This window comes from Coffea arabica, chromosome 3c, assembly GCF_036785885.1.
Source record: "Coffea arabica cultivar ET-39 chromosome 3c, Coffea Arabica ET-39 HiFi, whole genome shotgun sequence".
Classification (NCBI taxonomy): domain Eukaryota; kingdom Viridiplantae; phylum Streptophyta; class Magnoliopsida; order Gentianales; family Rubiaceae; genus Coffea; species Coffea arabica.
The window spans coordinates 11,890,434-11,903,447 of NC_092314.1; the positions used below are offsets into that span (position 1 = coordinate 11,890,434).

The 13,014-nt window shown below is 34.9% G+C and overlaps 1 protein-coding gene and 1 long non-coding RNA gene across 2 annotated transcripts; both read left to right on the forward strand.

The window, feature by feature from the left end:
* The first annotated feature begins 4,110 nt into the window (after positions 1–4,110).
* On the forward strand, positions 4,111–8,298 carry LOC140003982 (probable aldo-keto reductase 2). The gene is made up of 5 exons (XM_027261286.2): positions 4,111–4,501; positions 5,332–5,532; positions 6,490–6,662; positions 6,745–6,847; positions 7,669–8,298. Exons 1-5 carry the CDS (start codon positions 4,280–4,282, stop codon positions 7,999–8,001), a joined length of 1,032 nt encoding a protein of 343 aa, XP_027117087.1. The 5' UTR covers positions 4,111–4,279; the 3' UTR covers positions 8,002–8,298.
* Positions 8,299–9,339: 1,041 nt separating this feature from the next.
* On the forward strand, positions 9,340–12,393 carry LOC113734658 (uncharacterized). The gene is made up of 2 exons (XR_003459337.2): positions 9,340–9,554; positions 12,152–12,393. It is a non-coding gene; the product is annotated as an uncharacterized lncRNA (long non-coding RNA).
* The last annotated feature ends 621 nt before the right edge of the window (positions 12,394–13,014 follow it).

A 13,014-nucleotide genomic window follows, 5' to 3' on the forward strand; every position in this document is an offset into this window, starting at 1 on the left:
GGACCAGAGGGGCAAATACCAACGAATACCGTATGTGATCGGTTAGATATATGTATATAAAGGGATAATTGCATATTCCCACCCTGAGGTATGTACCATTAAAAATAAAGACTAAAGCCAGAGAGCGTCGATGTAAGTCTCGCAAATTGTAACATTAGCATGAGCGTATTAGAATTTAGTAACATCAGCAACCATCCATAAAACTGCAGAAAATGCAAAAATCAATAAAGTGGAGAGAAAATTTTTTTTAATTTGGAATCGATATTTACATGTAAAGTTGTTATAGTGTTGGTAATGGAATTTCAAAAACTTTGAACAGGAATTGGACAAGAGGTGAAAAAAAACACATATACACAATACATTCCCAAGGTGAAAAAAAAAATAAAATACACTGCAAAAGTTAATACGTTTGGAATCGTTTTGTTCACTCATGGAGTCCATCCTTTTACATGATTAACAAGAGATGTTCATCTTTGTAAAGAAAAAGTAACAATTTTGAGGTGATGTTGTAATTAAATTTTAAAGAAAAAACAAGTAAAGCAAAGTAGAGAAAATCTTTCTAACCATCTTGTTCAGATTACGTATACAAAAAAAAAAAAAAAAAAAAAAACACTAAACATCATTGAAAAGAGCGAAAATAATAGATTATTTGCAATTACATTTTATCTACCTAATGAAATCTAACTGTATTAAGTCCCTCACAAGTACATTAACTTACTAAGACCATGTAAAAGATTTGATTGTTCTATATTAATAGTAAAACTTATATTAATTTGATCGTGCTGAGTGTGCAATAATAGTTGGACTCACAGAAAAGACCAAAAATAAAATACGAAATTGAAACATCCGCTCACATGAATGATTTGGTAAAACATCATACTTGCAAATATAGGTAAACATAACGCCTTCTTCAGAGGACTAAGAGTGGAGTGACGAAAAAAAGGGTATGATACTCCTCTACATTTTGGTGATCAAAATGTATAATACCAAAATGTATAATACCAAAATGTATAATGAACAGTATAAACTAGAATAGTAACAAATAAAAATGGTTGCGAAAGTGTAAAAAATTAAATCCTTCTTCAATATATTGCCATATTCCCCTCCATTTATTTCTTTTCTTATGCGTCCCACATTCGCTTTGCCAGGCGCGTTTTGAGTGCTTGCTCGGCCAATTCATTTCGGACCACAAACAAGTGGCACTTTGGATCGCGTAAGACGTGTCCATTTATTGCTTCGTTCCTCCCATAAAGCCATAAAGGGGTCCCGTCATTTTTTTTTGTCTACTTTTTTTTTCTTTTTTTTTTTTTACACACGAGATATCCGGACCTTCGATCCAACTAATCTCATTTGTCTATATGTATATATATTTTTTGTCTACTTGTTTCTATTTTTTTTTCTTCCAACTTCTAGGGAAATCCCAAGAATTCGCTAACTAAACTGAGCCCAAGAGCAATCGTAAAAAACCGGCAACTTTTGACGACGCCCCAGGAGCTTAACTACCCAACCCTTAACACCCCCATAGCCGATGTGGGATAGAAACCCCAACAGGGGCCAAGCCTGCGCTGGAAACTGCTACCAGGCCTTAACTAAGAACCCATCCCCAACCGCCGACCCCTTGCTGTTGTTTTTTTTCTTCCAACTTCTAGGGAAATCCCAAGAATTCGCTAACTAAACTGAGCCCAAGAGCAATCGTCAAAAGCCGGCAACTTTTGACGACGCCCCAGGAGCTTAACTACCCAACCCTTAACACCCCCAACCGATGTGGGATAGAAACCCCAACAAGGGTCATCTACTTGTTTCTATTGATAACATCTTTTGACCGATATGCAGCACAAAAAGTAACTCGCCCATGAGTACAAAATAGGCGTTACAAAAAAATCGTTCCTACCAAACTCGTGGAGTTATTTGCCTAAATAACTCACTTCACAACAAATATATTCCTAAAATGATTCAATTTCATACTTTATTCTCGTAAGAGACTTTTCTCTCATAACAGAGTTTTCTGTTATCCGTCCGATCAAATTAAAACGAAAATGAAAAATATCTTCCCATTTCTAGCTATACCTTTGTTTGTTACTTTATTATACAAAAAGTCTTGAATACTTAACATGAATTTAACAATATTTTTAAATATGAGAGCAAAAGTCTCGAATACTTAACATAAATTTGACGAGATTTCTAAACATGAGAGCAAAATCTACAATTTGACTATTTATTTTTGTTTCAGTTACGACAATTTTCTCTTTAAGATACTTGTAATAAAATTTGAAATCGAATCATTGTAGGAATATTTTTTGAAAAAAAATGTTATTTTGGTAGAAGACTCTGAGTGTGTTTGACAGTATTTTATTTGGAAAATTTTTTAAAAAAAATTATGAAATTTTTTTAATATAATAAATATAAAAAAATATATTAATGATACAAATAAATTTTGATAAATAATCCACCATCCAAACACACTCAACAGGCAATGCCAGAAACAAAGGTTCGCGACTCAATGTGTTAACCACCCAAAACCTTCTAGGCAGTGCCATAAAGAATGGTCATTGCTCTACGTGTTAACCACCTAGAAGCTTCTAGGCAGTGCCAGAAAGAAAGATCCACAACTCTACGTGTCAACCGCTTAAAACCCTGGAAGAACGGTAAAGATGCTTTTAATAAAATTAAAGTTTAAAAATTAATATCTGAACTCTGAATCCGTCAAATTATTAAATCTTATATATCATACATTTGAATGTATGTCACGTTATATTAAGTGACAAGTAAATAGTTTATTATTTATTTATTAAAATAAATTTTATTTAAAAAATTTAATATTATTTAATTAATTTATATATTTTATTTTTTATTATCAAACGCGTCTGAATATATTAAAATATGAATCTATATAATTACAAAGTTAATTGTGATATTAGGGACAAATATAAATAATTAAGGTGTGCTGTGCTGTGCTGTGTGACAAAGTCCCGTGAGTCTGGTCCATCAATTAAATTACTTGATCCATCCAATTGAGATGAATTTTTTTTTTTTTTTGTCGGAACAATAAGTCCAATCGAGATCAGCTTGAGTGTGAATTACTATTCCTTGTTTTATTTGTCCACTTGTTTCAATTGACAACTCTTTAAGATACCAAAAAATCAACTGAAATCAGTGGGATCTCCGCAATTAATTGCGGAATATAATCCTGTTTTTATATATTCTTTGTACGTCTAATTAGTTTCGTCTCAGGAAAGGAAAAATATACGCACAAAACACAAGTCTAGCTCAGAATTTAGCGGTGACCGATTCTACCTTCCTTTTTGGTATCATACCTTGATCCTGAATTCACGGTTGAATGGTCAAATATTACTATTTTTGACATTTAGATGGTTACAGTTTCAATCGTTTAAATTATGGGTTACTATCATCGTTGAAAGATACGCATTGAGGGAACGGTATCCTAAGAAGACTATAGAATTTTCCTAATGGATTATACAACATATTAATATTTGGAAAAAAAAAAATACTTCTCACACAGTTGTGTTTGATCTCAACGAATCTTCACTATTTTAAATTGGTGTGGATCACAATCAATGTCATGACTTTACATGAATATCAAATAAGGGTGCACGAATATTATAATATGAAAAGTACATGATATGAAAAAAAAAATAATTGTGTTTGGTTAGAAAATTATTTGAAATAATTATTGTAACATTTTTTATGATTTGAGATATATAAGATAAAAAAAATTTAAAAATATATTTATGATGTAATTAAATAAATTTTTTTGACAAATAATGCCCATCCAACCGCACTTGTATGTACTCCTTTTCAATTTCTTTATGTAGAATATTTTTTTTGATTAATCGTCAATTATATCTATATAATACTTTATTCTAATTTAATTAAGAGAGGATCAACTGGACCTACAAAAAGTTGATGGGAACAGAATCACCATCAGATCGGACAGGTGCATCAAGCATCCATTTGAATTTTTTTGAAGAAATAATTAATGTGGCAATTAGTGGATGGTAAAATTTGCTACTTTAATAGAATATTTTCTTGAATATTGATTTTTGACATGTCTTTTGTCAAGGCCATAAATCAACCCGGGCCTACTCCACAGTTCACACCGATTCCCGCCGACGATGGATATCTTATCCACAAAAGCATGTTCCTACCGCACTATTATATATTATTCCGTCATCCCCACCTCCTTCCTCCTCACTCCTCCCTCGCAAAACAGTAAACTCTGATCCATTCCACTCTTTCCTCTGTGCTTTTTTGTCTGAAAATGGCAGCACCAGTGACAGTGCCAAGAATCAAGCTGGGCTCGCAAGGTCTTGAAGTTTCAGCTCAAGGGCTGGGCTGCATGGGCATGTCAGCCTTCTACGGGCCACCAAAGCCCGAGCCCGACATGATCAAACTTATTCACCATGCTATTAGCAGAGGCATCACCCTGCTTGATACCTCTGATGCTTATGGACCCCATACCAACGAAATCCTCATCGGCAAGGTGACTTTAATCATATTTATTTGCATTTTTCTGCAGTTGTGCGGTATGCATGAGCTCTTGTACTTTTAGTTTTGACTTTGTTCTTGGTTGCTTTAGATTTTGCAAAATTTGATTATGGGAAGTGTTTATAAAAAATAATTAGAATCAGCAAAAATTGTGCTTTGGCCAATTATGAATTTCAGATTTTTTGGTTATTAAAAAAATTGTAATCTGAAGCGTCATAAAAATTGATTATTCAAAATTAGAATATATAATCAATTAAAATAACAAACCTGTAGTTAGTGAATGCGTAGGAACTCTCACTATCTGGGAAGTCTTTCTGAAAACTACCAGTATTAGATAATTTACTTTCCAAACAGGGCAATAGGAAAACTGTACTCCTCTAGTCTCCTATTCTTTCTTTTTCACTTGGATGTTTTCATTTGGATCCTAATAGGGCACTATTTACTGCACCTTAATAATTTGATTTGAGTTTCCTTTTTTTTTTTTCTTTTTTATTCAGGTTCATGTGTACGACTCTCTGTCTATGTTCATGTTTTGCATCAAATCTTATCAATGGTAAAGATAGACTGAAAGAAACAGAAAGAAGAACAGAAAAAAGAAAAGGGATTGGCTCCTTTAACTGAATCAAACTTCTAAAGTCCATGGTTTACATAATCTTCATTCTGCATGCTACCATATTCAATGGGAAGAAGTAGAATAGTCTTAAAAATGAAAAGGATGGAAAATCTCTGACAGTTTGTGCCATGCATGGATCACAAATCAACTTGCTATAACATGCAATAATATGTATGTCCTCGGTGATTGATGTTATGAAAGCATGGTTGTAGGCCTTGAAGGGAGGAAACAGAGAGAAAGTGGAGCTAGCAACAAAATTTGCATTCACTTATGAGGGTGGGCAGTTTGGTATACGTGGTGATCCAGACTATGTGAGAGCTGCATGTGAAGGCAGCTTGAAGCGGCTTGGTTTGGATTGCATTGATCTCTATTATCAGCATCGCATTGATACAAATGTGCCCATTGAAGTCACGGTTTGCTCTATTTTTCCTTTCTTGTTTTTAAGTTCCACATTCTTAATTAAATAAAAGTTTGATCAACTTCAAATATAGGCATACAACTGAGTTTCGTGTCCTTTGCAATTGCTTCAAAAATACAAAAATAAAAAAAAAATTCTTAAAAAATGCAATTGGTGTACTATGCATGTTAGTCTGCATTAATGTAAAGCTCATTTAGCACCAGCATCTCAAAATTAAAAAGAACCATAGTGTTAGTCTTGTAGGCACAAAAATTGTAGCTTGACGGCCCTGCTGAGGGAGTTACCAATGGATATGACATGCTATAGATTCTATGGCTTTCCTTTAGGACGAGAAGGCCTGTGTATTCTCTTTCATTTGAAATATGTAATCTGGTTGAGTATTCATATGCTAATTTATCCACCTTGTCAGTTCTCAGTTGCCACTTCTTTTAATTCAGTGCATAAAGCAGCAGATTGGTACTCAGTTTTTATCAAATTGAAGTTTTTATGGAACGATTTATGTAAGTTCTTTTCCTGGTGTAGCCAGCAAAATATATTTTGCTTTTCCTGAGTAGTAGGAAGAAATTTTCATATCGTACAATCACTCAAAATACAGGTAAGTTTGAATGAGATCAAGCAAAATTGATGACTGACAATTGATGTGTGCAGCCATTAGTCTGTTTAAAAGAAGTCAAGAAAGTTGTATAATGTTGTATAATGTGGTATAATGATATCAGAGCTAAGTCAACCTGTGAGTTAACATCATCATCATCTAGAGAAGTATATTGGCTGCTTGTTGCCATTTTTGTCAAGTAGTGCTTTCAGTTTGATGTATACTTTGTCAAAGTTGTGCCACTGCACTGAACTAGTTCTTCTTTTCGTTTATGCATGTATAATTTCAATTATCTACCTTAGTATGGAAAAAATCAGCTGGGAAATTTCTCGTCCATTACAAAAATTCTATTTTGCCCAGGTAGGAGAACTTAAGAAATTGGTTGAAGAGGGTAAAATAAAGTATATAGGTCTATCCGAGGCCTCAGCTTCAACAATTAGAAGAGCACATGCTGTTCATCCAATAACAGCTGTACAGTTGGAGTGGTCATTGTGGACCAGAGATATCGAGGAAGAGATTATTCCCACTTGCAGGTAGTGCATTTATCCTGCTTCATTTTCTACATGGTCTGGAAGAAATATGAAGTTCTAAGTTCATTTTGGTGTAATCTTGTAGAGAGCTTGGAATAGGGATTGTTGCATACAGTCCACTTGGAAGAGGATTCTTCTCTTCAGGTCCAAAGCTGGTTGAGAATTTGACTGATGATGACTACCGAAAGGTTTGTGAATATCCAAAAAGATTAGTAGTTTCTAGTGTAGCATAGTCAGTAGCAATCTTGCTCAATATCCCTTTGATGTCCAATAATTTGGTGGAGCTTTTCTGAAACTATCTAATTTAATTAACTTCTGTCCAACAAAGCGGCACAACAAGCTTTTTTCTATCCACCAAGTCTTCTAGCGTTGGATTCCAATAAATGCAGTTTTTGGCATTGTTAGAAACTGAACCTTTTGTACAGACAGGATTGAAAGTGTGTGCTCTGTATTTAGTTTGAATTTGAAGATAGCAATAGCATTGTCAAATATCACAAGCAGTGGGAGTGTTCTATTTTATGGTGGAAGAACATCCTAGACATGAGAAAAGGAAGAAACTATGGCATTTTTTAGTAATATTCTCTTCACAATTTTGAGGGGAAATGGACTTACATTGCAATGGCATCATCTGGTGTTAGGCACAAAAGTTATACATTGTCCTCTGAAATTGTTTTTTTTCCCTTTTCATATACATCCTCTACAGTTTGGTTGGTCACAAGTTCACTTGATAATACTGTCCAGATGGTATGAAACTGTATTGGATTTCTATTTCGAGTTTCCTCTCTGATGGGATATGTTTCTCAGGATCTACCTTCTACAATTGATGTTTCTTAGCGTACTCAGTCCACCTTACTGGATTGTTCTTTCCCCTGAACTTTGTACGCCTCAAGCAATAGTATCGATCATCTTGAAGTTATTCGTAATGTTTTCATTTGTAGACAACACGTGTTGCTCCCTTTTGAATTTCTGGCATTACAGTTGCTTAAATTTCGAAATTCGTACAATGCAGTATATGCCAAGGTTTCAAGCAGAGAATTTGGAGCACAACAAGAACTTGTACGAGCAGGTCAATGCCATTGCTTCAAGGAAGGGTTGTACCCCATCACAGCTAGCTTTGGCCTGGGTCCATCACCAAGGCAAAGATGTTTGCCCCATACCTGGCACTACCAAGATTGAGAACCTCGATCAGAATATAGGAGCTTTGTCTGTGAAACTGTCGGCAGAGGAAATGGCGGAACTTGAATCTATTGCTTCGGCTATCAAGGGTGAGAGATACGAGTCTGACGCTGGCACTTGGAAAACTTCTGAAACTCCACCTTTGTCAACCTGGAAGAGGACATGAAGGCGTACCTTTGTGATGGCAATAATCCCTTCTAGCTGTGTGCCTGTTGGTGGATTTCACTATATTGGGAGTTGAGTAGCATGTATTTGTTCCAAGAAATTTCGTCATATTATTGTCTCGGGGGTTAAGGCATGTAAAGTTATAATAAGAAGAATGGAGTTTTAAGAGTGATTGTAATGAATGAAGATTTGGTCATGTAAAAGCATATAGTAATTTTCCTTGCAGTATGCATTAAAAATTATCTATTGTACTTCTGAATATTATAGTTTGGAAAAAAAAAAGGAATACTTGTTATCATTTGGGGGAAAAAAAATAGTGTAGCTGTCACGCCTCATTGCTCTGTTATATTTCTCGCACGTGCTAGTAACGAGACATCTGTTATATTTCTCAAGGACAAGACAATATTAAACTAGAAATACTTACTTAAAAAGTAATAGCATTAATGGAACTAATTATAGTGCGGTATAACTTTGTATTCGAAATAACCTATAAATATTTGAGGATTTCATATGCTAAACATCAAGTAGAGATAACATGTGCGAGTATCAACTATTATAGTATAGCGAAGTACAACTATACTACTAATTCCTATCTCCTAAAGATTTAGTAGAAATCATTTTTTGGGTTTTGGACATAGACTAACTCATAATATCCAAAATCTACAAAAGTAATAAAAATGGGTTGAGCGATGATTGCTCGGTAGGTAGCAGCTACTGTGATGTCTCGCAAAAATTTATTATTTTTAAAATCCATTCCGAGCATATTTAAATATTTAATTGTCCATTTACTCTGATTATTATTTTCTAACCTCTTTAAATCTAATTACATGGATTTATAGTTTCGTTATATTTTTTTTAAAGTGTCTCGTTTCAAAATTTAATTTTTGGAAGCTCATTAAGTGAATATGGTGAATACGCGATTAGGGATTTTAGCTGATTTGGAAATACCATAAGTTGGGAAAATTGGAGACTTGTACAATGGTTCTAAAATAAGTATTTCTATGTTTAAATATTCAAGTGATAGTTATTAGTACTATCGTTATAAGAATTTCTTGGAAGTTTCGTTTTATCGCGCTTAAGTTGGAGATACGCGTTTTTACACGCGCGATTTAATTGGGGGACTTTAGACCCTTATTCTGGGACAATTAAGAGTAAATAATATTAATATGATTATAAGTATATTGGAGGTTTAGGGCACTAGTGAAATGAACGCGAGAGAAATCGAGCACAAAACGCACGCGTACGCGCACTATTGAAGAGTTGACTTTTGCACCAATTCTAGCCACACAAATAAAGCTTTCTTAGGAAGCTAAATCAGATCAAAACACTCTCTCTCTTCCTCACAAAGTGGCCGGCCATCAGCTGCAAAAATAACCCAAGGAGTTCATCATTTTTCATCTCAAAATCTTGCACAAATCATCTCCAATTCCTTCCAAATTTCACACACACTTAGCTTAATACTTGGAGATCATATTAAGCTGCAAAAAGGGGGAGCTTTTCACGGTTTTCTTGAGCTAAGAGAGGGCCAAAATTCTGCCTTGTTTACCAACACAAGTAAGTGACGATCAATTCTCAAATTCTTGGTCTATGGAAGTTGATTTACACTTATGAGCTTAGATATTCATGTGGGTGGCTTGTTATTGTTGGAAAATTTTGAATGTGGGCTCTATGAACTCCCACTCTTGGGTTGATGGCTGATATGATGCTTGATGATGGATTTAATGTTGGTTTAGTGCTCAAATTGGTAGATTAATGGTGCATAGCTAGTATAAACTTCAAGGAGTGCATGGATGTAAAGCTTCCAATTCTGCCCCTGTTATGATTGTGCCTCTTTTTGCAGAATTTTGAGGTTTTAATGGTTTGTATATGATGTTTATCTGTTGTATAGATGTTGTATAAAGTTTCATCGAAAAATATTGAGGTTTGGTTGGTCAAATGGATTAATCTCGCACAGCTAGCAAACCTGGAAAAATTTTCCCGTAATGCTCAGACAGCTTTCTTGTTTCGTCCATAACTCTGTGCTTCGATGTCAAAATCAAGTGCCGTCAGTGGCATTTGAAACTAGACATTCCCAGATTTCCAATGGTATAAAATATAACTCCTAATTCCACCCGAGTATTCCGTACCAACCGTTTAAAGATGACTGTCATGTTTCTCTATTTTCCTGGAACGAAGTTCAGAAGCTACAACTTGAGGCTTGAATTTGAGCTAGTTGTGTGCTGAATTTCAGAACGATTTCTTCTGTGAAATTATAGTTTCATGAATGCATTTTCCAACGCCACCACCCATGCTCAATTCCGAGTTGAATTGAGTGATTTGTGATCAAAATACGAAACCTGCCTTGTTCTTGAAAACCCTAAATTTTGGGCAGAATTGATGCTAGACTTGGTGTAGACTTGCCAATTGAATTTCTTGGAATTGAAACACTTACCAAATGTACCATGAATGTTCCTTAGGTTTTTCCCACACAAATGAACCATGTTTGAAGGATTTTCCTTGGTCAAATGTTTTGGAATGGAAAACAAAAAAAAAAGCTCAAGGCAGTTTTGCCTTAGGATTTTTCGAAACTTTGGATGTTTGGTTGACTACTTTCCCGAAGGTATTTTTCCATGAAATTTGATAGAGGGATACCCTTTATATAGGAGTATTATATTGCCAAACTTGGTGTTAATCCGAGTCCATTTCACTGCTCGACTAAATTACCAAGATTCATGACTCGAGTTTGGAAAACCCTTGTTTCACAAGGGAATTTTGGTAACTTTGAATTGCCATATCTTAGTGCTCAAAACTCCGTTTCTCGTTCCGCTTATTTTGTTGTAAACTTAGATTGCGACTCTAATAGAGTTCCTAATTTCAAAGGCTAGTTCCAATTAAGTGAATTTTGCCGAATTTTCAAAGTTGGCCAAAAACCAACTTAAATCTGCCTTATGAAACAAAACAGCGACTTTGAGCTTATTTTTGAATATTTTTCATTTGGAATCTTAGAAAAATGTATTTTAGGAACTTTTAGTACCTTGGAAGAGGTTTCCAACGGTACCAAGTTTTCCAATTTTTGACTTGTAAAGCGTGAGATACGATTTTTCTAATGTATCGTATCAAAACTGAAATTTTCCGAATTCCAAGGAAATGGAGTTTTTTCAAGTACTCCTTATTCCTTCGATATTACTTGAACATTTTATACTTGATTTCCAAGATGAAAACTAAATTTCTCCTGTACTTTGAAACCCCACTTGAGAGCCTTGATTTAGAATAATTTGGGCTCGTTTCACGAGACTTTCTAAGATTGTACTGTGGTATGATCTTCTTTAATAGTAGGGGGTTTGTGAATGATAGTCTATTATTATTTGCTCAGGCGCACACGAGAACCTTCAAGAGGATCCCACAGTGAACGCCTAAAGCTCTGAGGGACATTTCTTCCTCATTACTTATATTGATGAGTGTCAAGTGTATGAATACTTGATACATGCTTAATTGTTATGATTGTTTGGAGATTTTGAAAATAGAGGCGAGTGTGTATTTTACCGCACTCATTCTTATTTGAAATAAATGACTCATGATTCAAATGTACTAAATGAATTATGAATGGCTTAATTGAATGAAATGAGATGATTGAATGATTGAATGAAATGAAATGGTATGCTATGGCTGCATACGTCGTTGGAGTGAATCTCCTTGACTCTCAAATAAAAATGGGGGACGCCCAAACTCATAGGCCGAACTTGGACTCGAGCCGGCATGGGATTGGTCGGGAACCTTGGCAAGCCATGAGATAAATAAGCTCGACCTAATGAGAGGTCTTGCTTGGCATACTCGTGGAGTATCGCCTTATAAATGTCTTGCGGGCCCGGGAGGTGCACGGTGGACGGAGGGAAGTAAGTGGTGATCTACGGAATGGAAATACCGACCCGGTTGACGGAGTGTCATCGCGGGAAGGTATACGAATGATATTGGCAAAGTAAGTGGAAATTAGCTTCTGAGAGCTCCGATATCCTTGAATTGTTTCTGTTTACTTTTCCACTCGAATTGTTATTTATTGCAATATTGTCGCTTTACTTGTTAAATTGGGGTTGTTACTTGAACAATGTGCTTACATGTGTGTTCTTGGCCTCACGAGCGTTTTGCTCACCCTGTAGATTTGTTTTCCTTAACAGGATTTGGGCTTGGAGTGAGATTCGGAGGAATTTCTCTTTTGTGTACTCTTGTAATAGGGTTCCAACTCTTTTGTCTAGACTTTTGGGATATTATATATTTTGGGTTGTATTATGGAAACCCGCTATAAGAATTTGATGATTGTTATATCTCATTAAGCTTGAACGCTTCCGCGTTAATTGTATTTATCTTTTCTGGTTGTTGATTTCTAGCACCGCTATAAGCTTGAATGGTGATTGCTTGAGTCCTGACGAGAGTTGGGCAGGCGTTCCGCGGATACCCTTTGGTTCGCCTTAGGGAGAAGTGGGGGCGTCACAGCTACTCTACTGTTGTACCATGTAATTGTAGTATTACATATATCAAAGCATTTTCACACACTTTACATGCACTAGGAGGATTCGCACGGTGTAATTTTCAACCTTGCCCAAAAATGACCAATTATTCAAATTTAGATATTAAGTATGAAAAATTATATAAAAATGAACTTAAATCTTTGTGGTTATATTTTTGTAGTTTTATTAAACAATGAAAATAAGTAATTTGTTAAGGTAATGCATGATAATATAATCAATAGATTACTGAGATTATTAAGATGTCCCTTGTTTTGGATACAATGAAAAGAAAATAAAAAAAAGAAAGATATATTTGAGGAGAAACTGATAGTTTTGTTCGTAAACTTTTGCATGATTGAGTTGGATAATCATTTACTTGTCCTAGAAATAAAAGAAATTAGAGGAGAAAAAATGAAGATAGATGATCATGCACTTTAGCTTGACAAAGTCCTCATATTGGCTCCTATAACATGGAATAGCAAATTTATAACATAATTGAAGGGAAAAAAAAAAAAGAAAAGAAAAGTCGAGAA

What these genes read in the sequence shown, in the direction of transcription:
- LOC140003982 (XM_027261286.2), top strand. Translation starts at nt 4,280, where the DNA reads ATGGCAGCACCAGTGACAGTGCCAAGAATCAAGCTGGGCTCGCAAGGT. An exon ending in GAGATTATTCCCACTTGCAG is followed by an intron (nt 6,663 to 6,744) that starts GTAGTGCATTTA and finishes GTAATCTTGTAG; the next exon opens with AGAGCTTGGAATAGGGATTG. An exon ending in CTGATGATGACTACCGAAAG is followed by an intron (nt 6,848 to 7,668) that starts GTTTGTGAATAT and finishes CGTACAATGCAG; the next exon opens with TATATGCCAAGGTTTCAAGC.